We start from the raw sequence: 24,314 nt of genomic DNA, 5'->3' as shown, positions 1-24,314 counted from the left end.
GAAGATGTAAAACTTTGGTTCCAAGTGTATCTACAGTTGTTTCTTCCAAGCATTGACTCAAATACATTCAAAATAATTCCTCAAGATATAAGCTGCGATTCTTACCAACACATGTGAGTAAAACATCTTAACTGTCAATTCTTTTGTGCCTTGTTGTTTTAAGAGTTGTGTCTCTTTGTAGAATAAAAGGATGCAACAGTGTTTTTGCTCAACTCACTGACTCACAAAAACAATATGTATACACTTTTATAAGAGATTTTCTATCAGGACATGCTTCCTCAGGTAATTATAAATAAGACATACTATGAATATTTCTTGAAGTGAAATGTATGTATGTATGTTTAATTATTTATTTTTGTTGTAGGTATCTCTTGTGTGGACTCAGTTAATGATGACAGAATTTGGCTTGAGAAAAACATAGGTCGATTCAGAACACAAGCATCTTACATAGACCTTTTGGCATTTAAGAATGATTTTAAGGGCGTAAGTTGCTTTAGCTGTAAATTACTCTTATCATGTCTTTGTGTACTTACCACAACCTTAGTATTATTAATACATTTTTACTCTTTCAGGTGGAAGTTGTAGATCTTCTTACTTTCAGTCAAATAGTTCAGTTGGCATCCACTCCCAAACAGCTTCAAAGTAGAGAAGATGTAACAAAAATTATGACTGTAATAAGCCCTGAAGATTTGAGTAGTTTCTTTGACAGAGTGTCACCTGCCATTCAGGTAACATTTGAAAAGCCAAAAAGCATTTTTTTTCTTCAGTAACATATTAGTTACTGTAACATATTGACTCTTCTGGTTGTTTCAAAATTGGCCTATTAATTTATTAGCAGTAAAATATAAATCTATATTTTCTATATTCTATAATTCTTTAGTATCTGTTCTTTTAGACATACATTTAGTCTGATGTCTATATTAGTATTAGTCTATTTGTTAGCCTTGGTTCTATATACCAATAAAACAAAAATGAATAATTTCTCTTACCAATTAAACAACCTTTTGCAGATATTCTGTAGTGTTTTATAAGGCCAGCTTACCCTAGGCGCTTATGGGTAATGAGAATTTGCAATAGACATTTTAAAAAGACAATATTTTTATACAGTTCATATTGTATAATTAATTGTGAGTTGTTTAGGTGTTATCATTATTATTATTAAACAAAATTAAATGACTATATTTCCATATCTCAAATTTTACCAGATGCACCAAGCCAACTACACAGAAGAGGTCACTTCGGCCCTTCTTCAGACAGCACTGGACAAGGCCAATTTATCTTCTCCATTGATCAGTGACCAGGACTATGTCTTATGGCTGGATGCTCGACTGAAACCTCTTCTTGTTAATCTCTCATTCGCCCTTGTGACACCTTTGTTTGATACTGTTAAAGGCCGGTCTTGTAATGTTAGCCAATACATGTAAGATTTTTTGTTGTTTTATTCATTTAATTGTCCAATTAAATTAAATATTAACTATGTAAAATAACACAATTACATTTAGGTTTACATTACTGGACACACTACGCTCATCACTGAGCCAAAACACTCAAGATGAGATCAACAAAAACATCTTTCTCTTCCTCCAAGGTTTGCATATTTATTTACTGGCAAAATGTGTTTGTGTAAGAAATTTCTCTACCTTATCATTGTTTCTCTTTTTAAAGCAGGACCGAGGCCCATCAGGTGTTATGAGGGAGGAAGCTTCTATAGCTTTTTGAAAAACACTTTCCTCAACTTTGGCTTTCCAAATCTGTCTATGTTCTTGTCTTTGCTGCCTAAGGAACATGAGGCAGAGGTACTCAAGAGGTTTCAAAAGTCTTCTTCACAAATATAATCAAAATTGTAACTAAGTTTATTTTTCCTATAGCTTCTAAATACAATCACCCCATCAGAGCTTAGTCAGTTCCTCAGTCAACCTAATGTGATCGGAGATGCTGAAATCTGTGAAATCTATAGTAATTACAAGAAGACATCAGAGTTCCTGGAAAATGTAAGTTGTTTGTTTGTTTTTTTTATTCTCATACTGTTTATATACACCTGCCTCTCAATATTATGTACATTTGTTTCTATAGCAAGATGTGCCTGATGATGTGAAGTTGAAGACTCTTCCTTGCATTTGGCCCTTGGCTCTGAGCAGCAAGAGCAGGTCAGACGCTCGCTTGTGGTTTGACTTACGTCTAAAGAACTACTTACCATTCCTCAAAAAGAACCTTATCAGCTCCACTCAGTTGAAGAATGCATCTTGTTTCGGTTTCCAAAAATTGTAAGTCAGTAGAATATATAATTCTAATGAACCAAACTGTTTAACAAACTGATCTTTCTCCTTCCTAGCATCTCTGTAATGGGAAACAACTTCACCTACAACAGCACTGAGTTTGTAAAAGAAGATGTCTACAACAGTATGAGGATCTATTTGATCCCTGGTGAGACTCTGGCCCAACTATATAATATTGACTTTAGAATAACAATAAATAAATAAATTCAATGTTGTTTCATTATTAGATTCAGGTATCAAGTGTTACAATGCCAGTGACGCAGAACTAAACTCAAAATCCTGGTTCGTTGACAACATTGGCAGCTTTATTGTATTTGTCGCTCCAGCTGATCTCGAGGTCTTCATTCCATCTAATGAAGTGGCACGATTTTCTGGAGTTTCAGGACTTTAATTGTTAAACATACTTTGTCATGTTAATTGTGTTTTTTCTCTTTTCTTGACTCTTTAAAAGGGTGGCCAGTTCTTTGAGGACCCAGCCAATCTCAAGCTTTTCAATAACTCAGCCATATCACAGAATGTAAAAAACGCCTATGTATCTCTCTTATTTGTATACAACCCAACATATAGTGTGGTCAGGTAAGCGAATAAGACATGCAAAAATAAACAAGCAACAAATTGTATCATTTATATATATATATACATTCTTCCAATATCTATTATGTGTAGGCTTCCAGAAACATTTTTGTGCTCACCTGACATCCCAAGTTCAGCATTTACCACCCTAAATGAAGCAGATACTGTGTATATCTTAGGCCTGCTCAAAGAATTCTGCAGTGGAGCAGTAGATCCAGAGGTAAGAGTATGTTTGTACATGGGGAATCTAAATTTCTGCCAGTGAATTGTTACTGATTTGAAGTGTTCTGCATGTATTTAGAAAACTATTGATTTGTGAATGTATGTGTGAATTCACTGTTTGAGCACTTGCAATATCAAAATCATCAATGAATTACACATACAATCAACTTTGAACCTTTGCAAAAAGAAGAAGAACAAGTGGCTATACGTGGATATAACTATTTGTGTGTCTAGGTAAATGCAGCGCTGGTCTCCAACTTCAAAAGCTTCACTGTGAAGATATTCACAACCTTGGGCCAAGCCAGTGGAGGCCTGAGCCCCACCCAGATCTTCTCTGTTCCAGCTGCTGTGCTTGTAGCCTCCCTCAACACTCTAGGCTCGGTCAACACCTGGAATCAAGAGCAGGCTATGACGATTATTCGAACTATGTCAGCATCAGGCTACAAGGTTAATTGAAACAGTGTTTTTTTTAAGTTATTGTTTATTATTTGAGCTGCATTTTTAAAGCGAAATATGACACTCTATCAAACAGATCAACACAGGTTCATCTCTGAGTTCACTGGGCACCCTTGTCCTTGGTGTTTCCTCTGAAACAATAATAAACATTCCCTCATCTGAGCTTCTCAGCATCTCCAGAGACGCTACATTTGTCAGCAATATGCTACGAGCTCCACCAGTTGTCCAGGGCGCCTTTGTTCAAAAGGTAAATTCAACATAAAGCATACTGCAAGACACTTTTGCACTTTAAATGTCTAATAAAGAATCCAAAATGGTCATAGATCATAACAGTGGATCAGACTCCAGCTGTTGTGGTGCAGAATGTGCCTGATGAATTAGCAACTCAGATCCCAATGACCACTCTGTTGTTGACATCTGAAACTCTGGACGTCAACCTAGTAAACAACAAAACATGGACTCAAGAACAGGTACACTAAACATAATCAAATGTTGTATTTCATTGCTAATAACAAATGATTCAAATATTTCTTTGTTTTTATACTTTTCTCAGGCGGCAATGTTTTTTGAACAAGTGTCCACATCAGATTTTGACACAGAAAAGTAATCTTCTTTAACTTTATCTTGTTCATCTGTTTGTGTTACATTTTCCAAGTACTCAGAGTTTGGTTTCTCTCCAAAAGGCTTTCTCCCTCCGTTCTGCGAGGCTTCACATGCACAACGGTTCGTAAAGCAACTGAAACTAAAATCAAGAAGCTTGTCCGTGCATGTAGGCGAAGAAACGGTCGGTCTAAAGTTGTACTAACAGAGCCTCAGGTACTTCCAACAATATGTCAAAAGTATTTAAGAAAATAAACTCAAGTATACTTTATATTTCTTAATGTCTTTTCCAGTTGACCTGCATGTACAACCATCTTAAAGGAAATCTCACCCAAGACTTCACAGAATATCCATCAGACCTGCTCCTTTATTTTAAGTGAGCATAATACATTTTATGATTTAGTTTACCATACAGTGACATACATGTTTGACATATGTGTCTGCATGTGTTTATTACAGTGCCGATGATGTTGAGAGAACCAACTGCAGGTCATACTTTTCAGCTATTGGTGAAGCTGATTTTAGTGTCCCCTCCAGCATTTTGAACAAACCACAGCAGATATTCAGTGACGCTCGGAAATGCTTGGTAAGGCCACGGTTTACAGAGTTTTATTTCATTATTTCTATGTTTATATTGATTTTAGCTGCATATGTTTGTCCTCTTTTTTGTCAAATATTTCTTTCCTTATTCTCGTATTCTTTTGGTATAGAAATATTAGACATAATGAAAGACTAGTAAGTGTAGTTGCAGTTTTGTTTCATATAATTCACATTTAATACATTTTTTTGATGTTTTGTCTATCTAGGGAATACGTGGTACTTCCCTGAGCAAAGACAACGTTATGGTTCTTGGGAACTTGACCTGTATGCTAGACAGTTCTTACATCCAGAACTCTGACCCGTACATCCTGGAAACACTCAAATCATGTAAGGACTTCTCTGAGAGCCAAGTGGCTGCAATCGAGACCCTGCTGCTGTCTGGAAAAACACCTTATGGGTACAAATTTTTTATTTCTTCATAATATATCCACACATTTTTCTAGTGGTGGAATATAATTATTAAGTGTGTTAATCATATATTTTTGTTATAGAATTGTAACCACATGGGATGAAGAAACATTGCAAAACCTGGCACCTCTACCTCTGTATTTCACAAGAAATATCTGGGGAAACTTCAAACCTGTAAGCATTTGACCAGTCAGATTTAATCCTTTCAATCAATATGTTTCCTTCATTTTTCTCAAATGCATTTTTTTTAATGCAAAATATATTTCCTTAGAAAACAAAGAAAAGGTTTTTGAAGAGCTTTATGCCCAGACTGAGGAAATCTAAGACGGAGAAGAAAAAACTTAAAGCACTTTTCAAAGAAGTCAGTGCACACAGAGTGACACGAGGAGCAGGTAAGGCATATGATTACTGTGGTTGTATATTTTATTCAGTTAAAGATTTCAATAAAACATATATCAATATATTTTCTTTACAAGGGTGCACCGTGGGTAACATCACTGCGGTGACCGTTCAAGACCCCGCCTTCCCGTTCGACTATGATCTAACCCAGTTTGATCTGTGTTTGGACATTCCTGTCCTGAAAGATAACCTGAACTCCATTTGTGAAAAGGTTGATGACGATGGCTTCCAAAAGATCATACTAAGAAAACTTAATGAGGTAAATCTCTTTTATTAAAATTAGTGCTGTCATGTGATTAAAAAAATTTAGAGATTAATTAATTATGATCTGTAATTAATTAATCTAATTAATCTCTTTTTAATCTCACCTAAAAATTGCTGAGAAAAGCCTTCAATTTGAGGTATTTTCATTTAAATTCATTATTACATTATTGTGGCAGATCAAAAGACTCATATAAAACAAAAAAAAAGTGACTTTATAAAGTCATTTATTGTTTAACAAATCTCTCCAAATTGGCTGTTGAGCCCAAGTCTCCATGAATAAGAAACTGTTTGCTGTAAAGTAGCAAAGACGAGGAAATCTGAACATAATAACTTTTGTCTACTTAAAGACAATAAAAAGTCCAGTCTTTCCTTAACCATATTAAAAATATTATTGATAGAGAAATGCTTTATATATGAGATCACTGGTTTTAGTCCTGGTTTAGACCTGCTTTAGTCCTAGTTTAGTCCTGGAATGGGTTAGTCCTGGTTTTAGTCCTGGTTTAGACCTGGTTTAGTCCTGGTTTAGTCCTGGAATGGGTTAGTCCTGGTTTTAGTCCTGGTTTAGACCTGGCTTTAATTCTGGTTTTAGTTCTGGTTTAGTCCTGGTTTAGTCCTGGTTTAGACCTGGACTGGGTTAGTCCCGGTTTTAGTCTTGGTGTTAGTTCTGGTTTAGAGGCGCACAGGAGGAAGCGCGGTTTACACAGCGTACGCGAGAAAACATACGCGGCGCACGGGAGCACGTCGGTGTCCGCGCAGTAACTACGGAAAGAAACGTGGTCCGCGCTTTCTCAGGTTAATGACGATGATGAAGGTGTGTGTTTGTGTGTATTTGTGTGTGTTTGTGTGCGTGTCCCCTCATGTGGCAGGTCACTATAGGACAGTAGTGCAGACATCATGAGCCTATGCAGGTTGTTTTCACCAGTGACATTTAAGTTGTAGGCGATTTTATATTTGTTATTTTCATTTATATTTCACGTCGGGAGAATAATTTCCAAGACACGAATGTGTTTTTACCTGTGCACTGCTGACTCTGTTCTACTGGCTCTTTGACCTCGTCCATTGTGCAACGTTAACATGACGTTTACATTGCTCTTACTGCGCGCGTTTTGTGTGGGTTTCCGGCAATGAGTGGAATTACCGAAATAAAAAAATATATAAATGTGTTTTTTGTGTGTGTGTGTGTTGTTGTCCCAACAACACATAAAAACAGATTTTATAATAAAGCAACTCGCATACAGAAACAGTAAAGTTAGAGATTAAAAATGAGATTAACGCGATTAAAAAACATAACGCACTAAATGTGACTGTAATTAATTAATCGCAATTAACGCGATAATTTTACACCCCTAATTAAAATAAACCATTTCTGTTGCTCTGGATGATTCTAACTCCTCCTCGTATCTCTTCACAGGCCTACCCTGCTGGTGTTTCTGATGAGAATGTCCAACTGCTGGGCTCAGTCTCACGCACTGCCACTCTCGACGACATCTCCAAGTGGAACATCACCACAATAGACACACTGTCCTCTCTCATGAGGACTGAGGATGGGCCATGGGAAGCAGCAAAGGTACAAATTCAAAAAACATTTAATAAAATATTTGTTTTGAATTAAAACCATAACATGGTTTGTCCTGCATTTCAGAGCAGAGCTGTTATCACCAAGTACCTGAATACATCAGGGAATACTCTGGGCCCCTCTGAACTGAATGCTATTGACTCTAACCTGTGTGCATTAGACACCACTACACTGAAAACCATCACTCCAGAAAATCTCGGGTTCATATCCAAACTCTCCTTACACTCAGAAATATAAGAAACAAATTGACTTTACTTTTACTATTAACTATTTTATTTGCATTATGTTTAGGAAAGCCAAGTCCCTGAATGTGACGTCCTGTTCACCTGAGCAGAAGAAAGTCTTGTATGAGATCAGTAACATTTCCTTCAGCTCATATCGTGATAATTCAACCTCCTATTTCAACCTAATAAAGAACTATCTAGGTAAATAAGCCCTATCTTGTTTAAGTTATAGAGTCCATAATGTTTTTGTTTGGTTATTTTACTCTTTTACTTTCTCTAGGTGGAGCCCCTCTGGCAGACATCCAGGCACTGTCCACCCAAAACATCAATATGGACATCAGCACTTTCCAGAGTCTCGACCCGAATGTTATTAATGTAAAGAAATTTCACTTTTCAATCCAACTCAACGTCTTTGCAAGAAAAAAAAAAAATCATACAAGGAAAGGTGGGAGATATATTGAAAAAAATGTACAAAATAGCAATTGTTCTGAAGATTAGAATGATGATTATACAAGGGTAAGATCATATTTTTCTATGGTCCATTCCCTTTTTGTACTTGAACCTCAACCAAGACATTAATAAGCACATTTTAGCATATTCCTGATGCATTTTTATAATATTGTTAATGGGGTAATGCAAAAAAAAAAAAGCTATATACATTTTTGTCAGTATCACCCACCCTTACATCTATGGGTCCATGATAAATAGATTAGAGTATTTGAAAAGGCATCCAATTCATTTTCATTTTCCTCACCACAAATATACCTGGAGTTGTGTTTTGTTTCACTGTCACACATGTTTAACACACAAACCTCGCGTATTTAGTCTGAGTTCTTCTCTCAAACTTGTGATGTCATGTGGTGATATAGGAAGTGCCCCACTGGGTTTTAAAACTCCATACACCTTCACTAGAATCATTTAGATAATTGCAGCTCTGGAATTCCCAATCTATACTCAACTAAAAGTAAAAGGTAGCTGCTGAAACTTGAAACTTCAAAACTACCACTACATGACATCATCATATCAGAGCTTTTTGAGCTTTGGAGATGTAGACAGACTTATAATAAGCTATTGCTCAAATATGTGTGAATGAAACAAGACACAGCTCCAGTTATGATTTGATGAGGTAACATTATAAAATAGCAAAATTGACTTAAATTTTTGTGGAATAGAGGACCTTTAAATGTGTATATGTATGCTGAACATGTGTTAGTTAGAAAATCCTGAAGTGAAATAATATTGCTCATGTAAGAGGGGTGTAACAATATTCAAGTCTCACAATACGATATCGTCATGGTATGAACCTCACTGTACGATATTTATTGGGAACTAAATAAATGGAATATAATAAATGAGGAAAGCTCACGATATGGTGGAGAGGCTCACGATTAGAGATGCAACGATATCCAAATCTCTCGGTATGATATTTTCAGAATATACATCTCACGGTATGATGTTTTGTGGAGGCTAAACAGTTAAAACTGTTAATATGATACTTTTTCCTCTTGAAATGCCTTGACAAGATGTAATCTAAAGAATTAAGACTTAAAAGTCCTCAGAACTGTTATTTCTTCATGTAGTCTACCCTGAAATGGAGCAAAGGATCATGGTCTATGTAGTTCCCTCTGTCTTTTTTTTTAGCTATCGCTGCACCATAACTCTTCATTTAAGCAAAGAGACTTGTAATTCAATATATTGTGATGGTCCATGATATTATTGTGAGAAGTTTGAGGATACGATTTCACAATATTTCATGTAACATCTTGTTTGTTGTTTTAATTGCTTAGAAACTGACTGTCAGTGAAGTGCAAGGCCTCCTGGGAAGCAATGTGGCAGACCTGAAGACCTTTGAGAATGCCCCTGTGATAGAGGCCTGGATCAACCTGCAGAGACAGGCTGATCTGGATACACTTGGTTTAGGCCTTACAACGACCAGAGTTGACCCCACCAGTCCAACACCAGTCACAAACTCTACCGTGACCAACACATCGTCAAACACCCCTGCCACTAACACGTCCTCAATTACCCCTGCTGCCAACACGTCATTGAACACTCCTGCTGCCAACACGACGTCAATTACCCCTGCCACCAACACGTCATCGAATACCCCTGTCCCTGCCACCAACACGTCATCGAATACTCCTGTCCCTGTCCCTGCCACCAACACACGTCATCGAATACCCTGTCCCTGCCACCAACACGTCATCGAATACCCCTGTCCCTGCCACCAACACGTCATCGAATACTCCTGTCCCTGCCACCAACACGTCATCGAATACCCCTGTCCCTGCCACCAACACGTCATCGAATACCCCTGTCCCTGCCACCAACACGTCATCGAATACCCCTGTCCCTGCCACCAACACGTCATCGAATACTCCTGTCCCTGCCACCAACACGTCATCGAATACCCCTGTCCCTGCCACCAACACGTCATCGAATACTCCTGTCCCTGCCACCAACACGTCATCGAATACTCCTGTCCCTGCCACCAACACGTCATCGAATACTCCTGCCACCAACACGTCATCGAATACCCCTGTCCCTGCCACCAACACGTCATCGAATACTCCTGTCCCTGCCACCAACACGTCATCGAATACCCCTGTCCCTGCCACCAACACGTCATCGAATACTCCTGTCCCTGCCACCAACACGTCATCGAATACTCCTGCCACCAACACGTCATCGAATACTCCTGCCACCAACACGTCATCGAATACCCCTGTTCCTGCCACCAACACGTCATCGAATACTCCTGTCCCTGCCACCAACACGTCATCGAATACTCCTGCCACCAACACGTCATCGAATACTCCTGTCCCTGCCACCAACACGTCATCGAATACCCCTGTCCCTGCCACCAACACGTCATCGAATACTCCTGCCACCAACACGTCATCGAATACCCCTGTCCCTGCCACCAACACGTCATCGAATACCCCTGTCCCTGCCACCAACACGTCATCGAATACCCCTGTCCCTGCCACCAACACGTCATCGAATACCCCTGTCCCTGCCGCCAACACGTCATCAATTACCCCTGCCGCTAATACGTCATCGAACACTCCTGCCACCAACTCCTCTGCCGCCTCTACTCCAGCACCAGGTAAGTGCTTTGAGTCCAAGTATCTTTATTGAGCCACAAACTAGTTTTGTCCCTCATGAAAACTCACAGAAACACTATTCTCACACTTCATGATCTAACTTATTGCACTGACTATTAGCAATGCAACAATAACAGTGATGTGATTATTTGACGATATCCTAATCCTAAAAGTCATATGCCAGAAAGCTTTGTTGCTGCAGGCTGAGGCAAAGAAAACTTGGATCGTTTTATGTGCAGAGTAAACAGTGGTTATGCCCTTGGGCAAGACATAAGCTGTAATTATATGCTGCACGTCTTCTACTTAAAACATTGTATTTATGATTTTTTTATGTAAACCAAATTATAATTGGAGCTATTGTTGAAGCTAAATTATTTTTGTCTCTATAAAATTATTTTCTAATATTGGGTGTGTGTAATAATTTGCTTCCTTTTAATGTACAGAAAGCACTAAGATAATGAATTATGTATTTACAGGGAGCTCTGCTACAAGTAACCAAGCAACTACAACCACAACAAATCCAACCGCAACAGTAAGTAATCAGGTGACTACAACCACAACAAGGCCCACAACTACAGCAGGTAAGCAACAGTCAAGTTTGTGATACTTCATAAATAAATAAATATTATTAAAACTAAAAACATATGACATTTTTCTAGCTAACAACACTGCAAGTGGAGGACTGCCCTCATCCCTCTTCATGGTTGTCCTGCTGATCAGTTTACTTCAGCTACATATTGTTTAACTGTCTTTTCTAGCTTGTTTTACACATTTATGTTTTTCTTTGTTTCCTGTTTTAGCTTTGATGTAATTATTTTATTGTTATCTATATAATTATCATAGTGTCTAATTAATGTATTTTTTTCATTTTTTTTTTTAATTTTGATTTGATTTTGATTGATGATTGAAAATTACCATCATAGGGAAAACAAAGCTAATGAACAGAAAAATATCTATAATAACATACAATTCATCTACAACACTAAGAGAATAAAATTATTTACATACTTTAAAATACAAAAATCGTTTTACACTTATGTACTGAATTAATCAATGAATCACACAACAAATCATGTACTTTCCTTTCAAATTAAACTTTATTGCAAATATACGTGTGTATAAAGTGTGGTATGTGTCTGGCTCATATAAAGACATAGTACCAAAGAAAGAATATGGCTTAAAGCATATAGTTAAAAATGTTATAACATGTCACATTCTGCAGGGCCTTTTTGCGTTTGTGGTTTATGATCACGGCTCCAGGCAAACTGCAAGGTATAGCTGCGTTATGGAATTCACCACAAAGAAAGTATGCCCATTATGTGTACATGGAGACATACAGCCACTGCAAAAAAGATAATTTAAGGGGAAAACATTAACATAAAAGTAACTAATATAATCAAATCTATTACGTTTCTCACCTCTGACTCTCGGAGTGTCATTGTCATCCCATTGCACAACTTACTGAAAATTTCTAGAAAAAAGGAAATGGAGAAAAAAAGGTTAGGCTCACATCTGCTAATTTTCAAACAACATCACAACATTCTGAAAGGGAGAAGGGGGGTAGATCATGTCACTTATATAAATAATTAGACTCAAAAAACTGCATCTTGGATACTTAAAGACAACACAGTAAATGGGTTTATATGACTCCTGCCTCTCAGCTGCATTTACAAGTGTGACAACAGTGTTACATGCACATTGTACACCAAAAATCCAATCATTATCTGATGTCTTGAATGATCAAATTACTAATAGCCTACATCTACATGTGAGTAATCTAATTTCCCCATCTGATATGCAGGTTTTGACAAGGAAAATTATGCAAGAAGGACATAATGTGGCAACAACCAAAAAGAAGAAAATGTTAAAGCTTGAGTTATTTTAAACATTTTTAAAAATCCATTGTACTTTGTTTTCCGCACCAGGTACTTTTGATGATCACATTTTTGTTTGCATTTAAATACAAGCCAAGTATAATATTTAAATGTAGAAATATTTGATTATAGTTATCTGATTTTGACTGGCCTTCAAATTCAATACCCTGAAATAGACTTCGGTTGCCACCAGGGGGCACACATACCCCTGTTATTACATGCTTGGACTACTCACTGGACATGCACTCGTAACGAAGGGCCAGGCTGATGAAATTTTCCAGACTCATGTGACCCGTAGAGGCTCCATAGCGCACGGCCAACAGGTTGAGCATGTCATCACTCACCCTCACTCCTGAAACGTACACATACACAGGGCAGATCTTTGCTCTCTGGATCAAATTTCTCAAGTTATCTTATTGTAGTGCTTGTTTTAGTAAGATGTGGCAAATAAGTCCTCAGTGTATTATGTCAGTCAGTGTATTATGTCTATTCTAGAGTTTTATCTAAAAACAAACTAAATCTAGAATGAAGAGTGGAAGTGGTGGTGTTACCAGTGGTGGCCTATTGCAAATTTAAGTCAATTTTTAAACATATATTTGTAATTTAGTTTTCCATTTACTCAAAAAGTACAACTAGTCTTCTACTGCAATCTTTTAAATTGCAGTAACATGGGTATTTGGAATGAGTTACTTTCCACCCCTTGACTTTACGGTAATTAAAAGATTACCTATAGCCGTGACAGCATTCCTCAGCTCACTCATAGACAAGGTCCCAGTCCTTGAAACATCAGTGCGGTAGAAAATGTCCTGATTGAACACAGTATATCTGTTATGAACTTAACTGTGATCAAATTTGCTCGCACTTTTTTCTTTTTACCTTGAATGTAGTGATTTTCCTCCATAAACAAACAAATTCCTCACTATTCAGTTTACCAGTTATAGATGTCTTGTTATTATGTCAAGGCAGAATATAAGAGAAATCCAGCTTATTTTTTTGTTTGCATTCAAAAGGATACATCCAAGAGAGCGACCATGCTGCGACAGGCATCCACACTGAAGCCCCCAGATTTCAAGTCTCCTGGAGAAGTGGATGACATAAATTGCTGTTGTTATTTCTGGGAGATCGGAAAATTGTTTTTACGTTTTATACCTTTGAGGATGTTTTCATTCAGAAGCATCTGGAGGTGCTCTGCGTCCACCTCCTCATACTAAAAACAAAAAAAACAACCACAGAATACAGGGTTATTATTAGTATATATATGTATTTTTTTGGTATAATGTAGCAAATAATATAGCTGTATGTAAGATTTACATTTTAAATTTCATAATATTGATATATGTGTTTGCGGATTCAAGGTAAATGTCTCATTTGAGTTGCCAGTTTTAATGTTGAAACGCTGTTGTTTTAAATCTAAAAGGACTCTCTCTGATCTTACCTGGTCAGAAAACTGTCGGAATATTGTTCTCTTGTTTTCGTCAATTGTTCCACGTTCTGAATGCTGGGAAATATAATATTATTTATATTATTTCAGTTAAAATGTAGAATTAAAATCAGTTTAATTATTAGATTCAAATGAATAAAGTTAAGCAATATATATGAACAGTTTTCTGACCTCTTCACCCTCCACATGATTGTGATTGTGGCTATTGGAGCTTTCACTGCCAAGAAACAAATACAACATATGCATTAGTGTGCCTCGTATTACTTAGATTTTTTATGCGTTTGAGTTTAAATAACTGACTGGACGTGGGTCTCGGCCTTGGAGACGATGGTCAGCAGAAAAGAAGCAGTCTCATTGGGGTTAAATGTAGACGGTACAATGAGGTACTCTCCAGGCATTAGCATCACAAACTCCATCACCTCTCGAGCATTCATGTATGTTTTGGTCTGAGCCACTGGTTTGTTTGTGGTGAAGAAAGAACCTGGAAACTTCCCTTCAACTCCCATGTACTAGAACATCAAAGAGAAGACATTTAGTGATATTTTTGTGGATTATCTTTTTATGAATAGTTACTCTGCATCGGGCACTGCAAAAATGCTGAATCCAATGTGTAGGTTTTTTACAAGTCGCCTGTTCCTTTTATCAGGTTTTTGCATGAGTGAAACCAGCATATTCTTTTCTCCTTGGTTTGCAGCACATTTGTCAGACAGCCCCTCAATCTTCACACGATACTGTGGATTTGTCCAGAAGCTATCTGCAAAACAGAAGACTTTTACTACTATATAGTTAAATAAGGTGGCCCATTCAAAGTACTAATTATGGGTAAACAGTAGCATGGTGAGCTGAGCTAACACTTACCAAACGCAGCTTATCATATATTGTTTTACAACATAAAGATACATTTTAGTAAAACTGTACTTTACTTTGGAGAGTGTGATTGTAACAGTACCTCTGTTGTTCATGCACCCTCCTGCAGTGGTGCCTGCGACCCATCGACCCTCATAGAAGGAACTTTTCCAATGACAAGAGGAGCTCCCATCCAGAAAGTCTGGACACAGGCAGCAGATGTCCAGGTCTGAGTAGAACCTACAGAAGTCCTCCAAAGTCATCCTTCCACAGCAGGGGGGTTCATCATTAGTTCTACTATTATGGTAGTAGTTGTTTTAATATTCAAATTTAATGTTTACCAAAACTCTCCATCATCAATTACAGCAAGGCACATGTCACGGTCTTGAGGGCTCACCATTTGCCAGAGAGATGACCTACACAGGTATTGGAAGAATATTTGTATATCATACACCACAATTTGCAGTTCATTCATGTGAGTGCAGCCTGTCCAACTGGTTCAGCTCAGTGTAGGTTAATCTTCTCAATCTTGGAAAATGTGTTACTCTTGTGTTAAACATCTTTATATAGCTCTGAAGGAAATCTCTATTTTGCTCTTCTTGTTCTTACTGATCACTCCAGTCTCCTTTCCATTCTCCTGTGCCCCAAGGGTTCCACAAACGTACCAGCTTCACAAGCTGCTTCCGGATCATCATCTAATGAATTGATAAACATACAAGATATAACTGCTAGTGCTATTAACAGAAGATATATTTAAAAGTAGTCTACATACTTCTACATACCTCTCTGACCCCTGTCACCGCATAGGCATGTCCCTCCACCAGTCCATTTGGCAGGACCGTGTTCTCAGATGTTGCCTGTAGAACAGGGACTCATTCATAACAGAACAAAGTAGTGGAGGTTGGTGTTTGTAAAATGTGCCATTTGTACACAAACATAGTACCGCACCCTTTCTGACCACAAACCATTAGCAATGCATTACCATGCTATTTTTGGCTTCATCTATCATCTTAATGTAAAAAGAGGAGAGAATTTAGTCACAAACCCTTTGGACAGGTTTAACAGATTGTTTGGATTAGATCCCCAAGTAAAATACTTTTTTTTTTTCCCCCATTATGTTGAAACTGGTGTCCCTGCTTTTGTTTAATTTACTTGTATGAGTATTGCTATACATATTTGCTCTTATGATCTATGTCTATATTTAGTTTGTATTCTCACTGTATTTAGGCTTCAGTAGGAGTGACTATGTTTACCCCTGGTGGAGTGCCACATCCCATCAGAGACTTGGACTTTCCCGCACGGCACATGAGCTCCCACAGGTTTGGAGGAGGATTGGACAGCTGCACACACATGTGAACTCCACCAGTGAAATCCACCAGAGCCTCAGCCGGGGTCCCTGCATTCATGTCTGAGTAGGAGCCGCACACTCTGACATAGACACAAGGTGATTCCAGTTACAGCTCTCTGAAATAAATATTAAATTAGCAAAACAAACATGCACCATACTTAGCATAGGCTTTTTCTAACAAAGCGGGCCAGAACTCTGTGGGGTCTTTGGAGTGGACAAAGATAAGTCTGCCATTGATTGTGGGGAGTTTGTCATCAATAACAACATCCACCCACCGCCCAAATCTCCAAAACTGAGAGGCACCAGAAAAAGATTTGTATCAGTATTTTGCATTGCATTGCATTGAAGCAAAGTTATAAACAAATGATTTTTACCCTGAAGTGGAACAGACCGCAGTAGTCCTCATCAAATGTCTGATCTGGGATAACCTGAGCCAGGATGTTCTTCTGGAATGTCAGCGCTCCAATGGATGCCAGAAACCAGCAATTCCCTAAGAAGAATGTGTAATTTTGACTAAATATTACTACATATATAACTACATTGTCATCCTATTTCTCAGCACATAAATGATTACATACTTACCCAGTATGCCTTGGCCAAAGTCAAACCTGGAGATTCCATCAACAATAAAAGATGGATTTGGAACAATTTTCTGAAACAGCAATATAGAAATGTGTAAATAATCTAGGATTTTCTGTACTATGCATTAGTGCTGTCATGCGATTAAAAAAATTGAGAGATTAATTAATTATGATCTGTAATTAATTAATCTAATTAATCTCTTTTTAATCTCACCTAAAAAATGCTGAGAAAAGCCTTCAAGTTGAGGTATTTTCATTTAAATTCATTATTACATTATTGTGGCAGATCAAAAGACTGATATAGAACAAAAAAAGTGACTTTATAAAGTCATTTATTGTTTAACAAATCTCTCCAAATTGACTGTTGAGCCCAAGTCTCCATGAATAAGAAACAGTTTGCTGTAAAGTAGCAAAGACTAGGAAATCTGAACATAATAACTTTTGTCTACTTAAAGACAATAAAAAGTCCAGTCTTTCCTTAACCATATTAAAAATATTATTGATAGAGAAATGCTTTATATATGAGATCACTGGTTTTAGTCCTGGTTTTAGTTCTGGTTTAGTCCTGGTTTAGTACTGGTTTAGTCCTGGACTGGGTTAGTCCCGGTTTTAGTCTTGGTGTTAGTTCTGGTTTAGAGGCGCACAGGAGGAAGCGCGGTTTACGCAGCGTACGCGAGAAAACGGACGCGGCGCACGGGAGCACGTCGGTGTCCGCGCAGTAACTACGGAAAGAAACGTGGTCCGCGCGTTCTCAGGTTAATGACGATGATGAAGGTGTGTGATTGTGTTTGTGTGTGTTTGTGTGTATTTGTGTGTGTTTGTGTTCGTGTCCCCTCATGTGGCAGGTCACTATAGGACAGTAGTGCAGACATCATGAGTCTATGCAGGTTGTTTTCACCAGTGACATTTAAGTTGCAGGCGATTTTATATTTGTTATTTTCTTTTATATTTCATGTCGGGAGAATAATTTCCAAGACACGAATGTGTTTTTACCTGTGCACTGCTGCCTCTGTTCTACTGGCTCTTCGACCTCGTCCATTGTGCGACTGACGCCGCAAACGTTAACATGACGTTTACATCGCTGTTACTGCGCGCGTTTTGTTGTGGGTTTCCGGCATTGAGTGGAATTACCGAAATAAAAAAATAATTAATGTGTTTTTTTGTGTGTGTGTGTGTGTGTGTGTTGTTGTCCCAACAACACATAAAACAGATTTTATAATAAAGTAACTCACATACAGAAACAGTAAAGTTAGAGATTAAAAATGAGATTAACGCGATTAAAAAACATAACGCGCTAAATATGACTGTAATTAATTAATCGCAATTAACGCGATAATTTGACACCCCTACTATGCATTACCCTTTGTCATAGACTCACTTGAGGTCTGAGCCACTGCACTTTGGTCAGGTCTGCAGAGTTAAGGATGGTGGGTCCGATGGATCTCCTGTCTGGGGGAAACATGTCATCGATGTAGCGGACCATCCTGATCAGGCAGTACTGCTTGAGCTGCTGATAATCCTGGTTGAGGAACTTCTCAGGGGTATCCAGGCTTCCATAGCCATTTTTAGAGTGCCTTGCATTTAAGATGCTCTGGCATACACCTGATAGCGGCATGGTACTGTGCTGTCAGTGTCGTCCTGAGTCAACAGCGCACAGTGAGTATGACGTTTTAGGACTTGACATTTACCTTCCCAAAAAGTGGGTGGATTCCAAAATCTAAATCCTTTATATAGAAACAAGTGTGTGCATGTGCATGACCTTTACATGTTCAGGCACCAGATATAATAACACTGCCTCTAAAGACACGAAGAGGCACAACAAGTTTCAGAGATTATTGAGATTTTGCAAATGCAAATCTTCTGTCTGTAAATTCCTAAAACCTCAAGTCAAGACGTGTCCTCCCCCACAGTGAATGCTCACAGTTGCTGACATTTAAACATTACTGTACTAGAAGAGTGAAAATGACCTTTGAGAATGGGTGCAGATTGATAAATGGCAGTGCTACACCCACGACTTGACTTCTCTTTGCACTTTTCATTTCAATGATGGCTTCTTTAACAAATACTTTGGAAAACAAGTTTTTATTAAAACTTACTAAAACTGAATGTTTTTACCAGAAAAAAAAATGGATAATGCCTGTTGTCATGAATGTTGTGAGGGTGCTGCAATTTTACTTTTGAACTTATGAACAGGCCTTTAATTTATAAAATGTTTCATTTTTGAGTCTGGTCCAATAAAACATACATCAAAAATTGGCTAAATTGAGATTACAATGAGTCTAGACAATGTAATGATACACAAAAAAGAAGACAGAACATTAAAATGTGTGTAATTACATTTAACACAGATGCTAAATAATTGATTTAGCGCAGATGTTAGAATCAAAATCTCCATGGTTCCACACTTGTGAGTTCTGGGTGCCCTCTGGTTAGGTGTACATGCAAAGGTGCATCCACTGGAAACAAAAAGGTATATGTAAATATACATGTAAACACGAACAAATGCATTCTGTTAATCATTTAAAAACACTCACTTCAGATTCACCAAGAACCATCACATCCCCGTGACACAGCTTATGGTAGATTTCTATCAATATTTAAATGGTATTAGCAAATATGTGATAAGATTAGTATAATTATGATGCAGGTTTACATACTGGACATGCACTGGAGTCGGAGGCTTAAGATTATGAAGCTCTCAAGGCTCATGTGACCGGAGGAGGCACCATAACGCACAGCCATCAGGTTAAGCATGCTGTCACTCACCTTTGTACCTGACACAAACAACACACGAAAAGACTCAAATTATTTCTGCTCACGCATAATCCCACAGAAAATAAAAACAAGTCTGACTGGTTAGTAAGTGTGGACAGGAAGGCTTACATACTGAGCTGAGGTAGAATTTAAAGAGCCCATATAAACATTTTTTCTGATCTATGTATAATGTTTCCTCAGTAAAAACATATCTAAGTTGTGTTTTGTTGGTAATACAGGAAGTGCCCCACTGTGTTTTTAAACTCCATAAACCTTCACTAGAATCATTTGGATCCTTTCAACCAGCTCCTATTGTTTTTTTTTTGTTTTTTTTCTTGCATATAAAAGACCTCATACATGATGGTTTGTACCTGATACCACCATAGCATTCCTCAGCTCACTCAGCGACAATGTTCCAGTTTTTGATACATCCATTTGAAAGAAAATTTCCTGATGAAAACACAAAATGGCTATTAACTTTAAACAACTGATTTAAGAGACATCATACTGTACTGTACTTTGTATTGTGTAGCCTTTTTCCACAATCTAATAAATTCTTCACTGTTTAACTTGCCCGTGATCGATGTCTACAAAACATCAAGGATATGTAACTTTTTTTTTTTTTTTGGACCTTACTTAAAATTGGAAATTGTGACCAAGTCATCACTAAATGAAAAAAAAGGTAAGATAAGCAGGATACATCCATGAGTGCCACCATGCTGCGACAGGCCTCAATGCTGAAACTCCCAGGTTTAATATTTCCTATAAAATACAAACTCAATCAGTTAAGTGTATTATAAGACTTGATCATAGCCATACACACCATCAAATATTTTAGCATTTAGAAGTTTCTGGAGTTGTTCAGCATCTACTTCTCCATCCTAAAGATAAAATGACAGAGAGATTTAGTGAAAAACTTTCTAAAAAATACAGTTGTAGCCTTGTGTGAGGTATAAGTTATTTGTACCTTATCAGCGTACTGGTGGAATATTTGTTTCCAGTTTTCAATTTCATGTGCGTCACGGACAACCTTGACCTGTAAATTAGACTACAGTGATATAGTCTGTAAATGAAAGTATTCATAAAGCAGAGGCATACGTACCTTTTGAATCTCTTCATTTTGAAAATCTGTGGAATTCTCACTGTAGTGTTACACATGACAGGGAAACAAGGAAACATTTTTATGTCAGTGATATCTAGGCTATGACTTACCTTGCACAGCAAGGTGAATTCCACACATATCAATGTGACACACACATCAATTATCAGACATTAACTGTTAACAACACAGGTTTATATTAGTGGTTCAAAATTGAGAGATTATGGTGTTCAGTAATCAGAGTACTTAGAGAAATTCAATTTTGTTAACTGGACAAAGGTATTTTGACCAGATACATTTCTGAAGAAGCAGCTTTGATGAGCTGCAAAAAATATTCAGTCAAAAACTGTTGTCCAGTTGACAAAATTGAATTTCTCCTTTGCTATGGATCCTACCTGGACGACTGAGGGATTTCAAAAACAAAAATAGAGTAAGTAGAGTATTATCACATCTCATCAAAAACACATAATAATAATTTCATACCAGCTGTGGATTTGTGCTTTGGAGCAAATGGTCAGCATGAAGGAGGCAGTTTCATCGGGTTTGAATGTTGAGGGTACAATGACATATTCTCCAGGCTTCAGTGAAAATAACTCCATGACCTCTCGTGCATTCATAAATGTCATTGTTTGAAAAATCGGAGCTTTACTGTTGAAAAAGGAGGCAGGCAGCTTTCCTCTTATTGACTTGTGCTGTAAAGATATTGGGATTAAACCAATGTGCAGACAAGTTGTACATGTAAAGTGACTGGATCCCTTACACTTTCTGTCATCTTGGGTGAATTGTAGATTGAAGAATTCCCACATTAAATGATGAGCATGTAACAGCAAAAAAAAAAAAAGTTATTTTCTTGAGTCATGTTTTATGTGTTTTAACTGCAGATCTCTCGCTTGGATTTTACAGTCCAAGGTAGATCAATATCTTTTTATGACCTTCCAGTTACAGTCTCAACAAACAATGTCTCAGCAAAAATGGACCAACAAAGCTTTATTCATTTCAGCTTAAGGATGTTGTTCAAGAAACACATATTATAGTAAATACCTCAAATACTGAAAATCCAATGTGGAAGTTCTGGACACGGCGTCTGTTTCTTTTGTCAGGCACCTGCATTAGAGACACCAGGATGTTCTTCTCATCACCTTTCAAATTCTTGTCTTTGTCAACCTTGACATGGTACTGAGGATTAGTCCAAAATGTCTCTGTAAAGTAAATACAAACAAATAAAAATAGAAAAACACACTTGAGGAGACACTCAGCTGTTCTGTGTTCCTGATGATGCAACAGCAACCTTGTAATTCAGGGTTATGAGATCTATGAAACTCAGGTTAATGTTTTTGATTCCCTTTACAAGTTCACAGCAAACATAGTTAATTATACAGTCTTTGAATGGCACAGAAATTACTTAATACGACATGTAATGATGATATTGTGTCTGCGTTTATGTTATTAATCATATTGTTGTATGAACCTTTATAGTTTCTGCATCCACCTGCCGTGGTCCCGGCCACCCATTTGCTCTCATACATCTGGCTGGTCCAGTGACTGGATGGACAACCATCCAGGAATGCTGGGCTTGGAGAGCAGATGTCCAGGTCAGTGTACAACCGACAGAACTCCTGGAAGGTCATCCTATAGACAACACACACATACACAAGTTGACACATGCATAACTATATGTGCATATTTGTATGCTCACCAAAATTCCCCATTATCAGCCACTAAATGGCAGAGGTCACGGTCCTGGGAGCTCACAGTCCTCCACAGTGGAGACCTTATGGAGGAACAACACAACTTGAGTACAATATTAAGTTGTGGAACAGATTTTGAAGGTTCTTTTGAGAGCCCTTTTCTTACAGATCACTCCAGTCTCCATTCCACTCCACTCTTCCCCAGGGGTTCCACAAACGCACAAGCTGGACTGGTTTTCCTTGGCTTTGGACCTGGTCAACAGACACCAACAGAGAAGGGTTTTAATTGGTCAATTTAAACTGAAGGTTTTGGAGTTGAATCTATGGATCACCTGTTTTACTCCAGTTACAGAATAGGCATGTCCTTGGACCAGTCCAGTGGGCAGAACTTTGTTCTCCTAAGACATAAACATATAACATATAGTGTATGACATGATACAAGTACCCCTCTAATGGCTGGGAGAGGCAGTTACCCCTGGCGCTGTGCCACAGCTCATTAGTGATGTGTATTTGCCTGCTCGGCACATGAGCTCCCACAGGTCTGGAGGGGGCTCAGAGAGCTGGAAACACAAGTGAACACCTCCAGTGAAATCCACCAGGGCTTCAGCAGGGATCCCCGCCTTCATGTCAGCATATGAACCACACACCCTGCCACACATCACACACTGGTAAAACACATAGTACCCCTCAACAAGACAAAACAGGCCACTTTGCACTGACACGTACTTGGCATAGGCTTTCTCCAGCAAAGCTGGCCAGAACTCATTTACACATTTAGAATGCACAAAGATCAGTCTTCCGTTCAGTGTGGGTAGTTTGTCATCAATCACCACATCTATCCATCTGCCAAACCTCCAGAACTGAAGAATAGACATGCATTAGACAGGGGCTATAAGATATAAAACAATGATGAGCTTACCCTAAAATGAAAGATTCCACAGTAGTCATTGTCAAAGCTCTGTTCCAGTGGGACCACCTGCTTAAATATCTGATCTTGAAATGTCAGTGATCCAATAGCAGCAAGAAACCAGCAGTTACCTGAACACAAGGGTGACTATTTCAATAACTGATTACATGAAATAGTACGTTACATGACGATTTCCAAAGTTGTACCTAATATTCCTTGTCCAAAGTCAAACCGAGAAAACCCATCTACAATTAGACTTGGGTTAGGACACATTACCTGAAAAGATGCAAAAATAACACACTCAAAACACTAACTTAGTCCTGCATTATTTCATTTGATTATTATCCTTACTGTAGGTCTATGCCATTCCACTCGCCGCAGGACATCTGGATTAAGTACCCCCTGACCAATAGTGTGCAGGTCAGGGGGGAAGGTCTTGTCCACAAACCTGACATTGTTTTTCAGACAGTGTTGTTTCAGTTGATTGTAGTCCTGTTTGTTGAACTGGCTCGGGAGTGACACACTTCCATATCCATTTTGTTTTTGACGAGCTTCAATTATGTTCAGACAGACACCAGGGGCAGGCATGGCACCTGCAAAAAAAAAAAAAAAAAAAAAAAAAAGCAAAGGCAAATTAAATGAAAGGTTTTATTCTGCCGGACTGAAAGCACAGAGCAGATATTGCCTCTGAATTGTTTAGTCCTGATAAGACACTGTACTCATAACTCATATACTTATTAACATACACTTACCTCAGGTCTTACCTCAGGCGTTGGCTATGGGAGCACAGTGACCAAGTGCGGCAGGTACGACTGAGCTCTCTTGTTAAACTTGTGTCATGTGTAAACACCCAGGGCAATATCAATCAGCTCTGTTGATCTTTATACTTTCTCAGCTAGAATATGTCAACTAACCACATAGTGCAGGGGTTAAGTCCCATAAAGCGGTACCTGTTCAACACACATTTCATCCTGTCATCATAGTTCTGGTGTAATTTTGCATTGATTTGTGATGGAAATTTATTTTGTGGAAAGATTTCTCTCAATCTGTCTTTGTGTAAATGAATGTGAA

The 24,314-nt window shown here is 38.0% G+C and overlaps 2 protein-coding genes across 2 annotated transcripts in view; one reads left to right on the top strand and one right to left on the bottom strand.

The window, feature by feature from the left end:
• Nucleotides 1–11,776, top strand: part of LOC110155377 (uncharacterized) — a 13,439-nt gene extending 1,663 nt beyond the window's left edge. The window contains exons 2-26 of the mRNA XM_055155064.1: nt 1,503–1,588; nt 1,666–1,796; nt 1,869–1,991; nt 2,074–2,264; nt 2,333–2,424; nt 3,029–3,069; nt 3,306–3,518; nt 3,604–3,774; nt 3,851–3,997; nt 4,081–4,130; nt 4,211–4,343; nt 4,421–4,503; nt 4,587–4,713; nt 4,934–5,124; nt 5,219–5,309; nt 5,407–5,527; nt 5,612–5,793; nt 7,210–7,365; nt 7,441–7,574; nt 7,666–7,799; nt 7,879–7,973; nt 9,386–10,309; nt 10,353–10,707; nt 11,182–11,286; nt 11,365–11,776. Coding sequence (XP_055011039.1) covers nt 1,503–1,588; nt 1,666–1,796; nt 1,869–1,991; nt 2,074–2,264; nt 2,333–2,424; nt 3,029–3,069; nt 3,306–3,518; nt 3,604–3,774; nt 3,851–3,997; nt 4,081–4,130; nt 4,211–4,343; nt 4,421–4,503; nt 4,587–4,713; nt 4,934–5,124; nt 5,219–5,309; nt 5,407–5,527; nt 5,612–5,793; nt 7,210–7,365; nt 7,441–7,574; nt 7,666–7,799; nt 7,879–7,973; nt 9,386–10,309; nt 10,353–10,707; nt 11,182–11,286; nt 11,365–11,450 — 4,162 coding nt within the window. The 3' untranslated portion in view covers nt 11,451–11,776. The remainder of the gene's footprint in view (nt 1–1,502; nt 1,589–1,665; nt 1,797–1,868; nt 1,992–2,073; nt 2,265–2,332; nt 2,425–3,028; nt 3,070–3,305; nt 3,519–3,603; nt 3,775–3,850; nt 3,998–4,080; nt 4,131–4,210; nt 4,344–4,420; nt 4,504–4,586; nt 4,714–4,933; nt 5,125–5,218; nt 5,310–5,406; nt 5,528–5,611; nt 5,794–7,209; nt 7,366–7,440; nt 7,575–7,665; nt 7,800–7,878; nt 7,974–9,385; nt 10,310–10,352; nt 10,708–11,181; nt 11,287–11,364) is intronic.
• Nucleotides 11,777–11,823: 47 nt separating this feature from the next.
• On the bottom strand, nt 11,824–23,831 carry zgc:136872 (uncharacterized protein LOC678524 homolog). Its single transcript, XM_055155063.1, is given in 38 exon segments — nt 11,824–12,047; nt 12,124–12,176; nt 12,815–12,931; nt 13,307–13,385; nt 13,456–13,524; nt 13,595–13,656; nt 13,729–13,786; nt 14,015–14,077; nt 14,192–14,237; nt 14,321–14,774; nt 14,970–15,130; nt 15,208–15,282; nt 15,476–15,561; nt 15,649–15,723; nt 16,120–16,294; nt 16,373–16,506; nt 16,589–16,704; nt 16,797–16,866; nt 18,174–18,419; nt 19,330–19,382; nt 19,453–19,569; nt 19,921–19,999; nt 20,068–20,136; nt 20,250–20,311; nt 20,373–20,430; nt 20,517–20,585; nt 20,652–20,691; nt 21,132–21,334; nt 21,672–21,847; nt 22,117–22,277; nt 22,345–22,419; nt 22,503–22,588; nt 22,669–22,734; nt 22,810–22,984; nt 23,063–23,196; nt 23,256–23,374; nt 23,450–23,519; nt 23,595–23,831. Coding segments are annotated over 38 exon segments (4,215 nt in total). The 3' UTR covers nt 11,824–12,020.
• Between the last annotated feature and the right edge of the window lie 483 nt (nt 23,832–24,314).

This window comes from Boleophthalmus pectinirostris, unplaced genomic scaffold, assembly GCF_026225935.1.
Source record: "Boleophthalmus pectinirostris isolate CB_2022bp ecotype Guang Dong unplaced genomic scaffold, ASM2622593v1 HiC_scaffold_10, whole genome shotgun sequence".
Taxonomy (NCBI): Eukaryota; Metazoa; Chordata; class Actinopteri; order Gobiiformes; family Gobiidae; genus Boleophthalmus; species Boleophthalmus pectinirostris.
The sequence above is the reverse complement of the archived record's forward strand: the minus strand, read 5'-3'. Positions and strand labels throughout refer to the sequence as shown.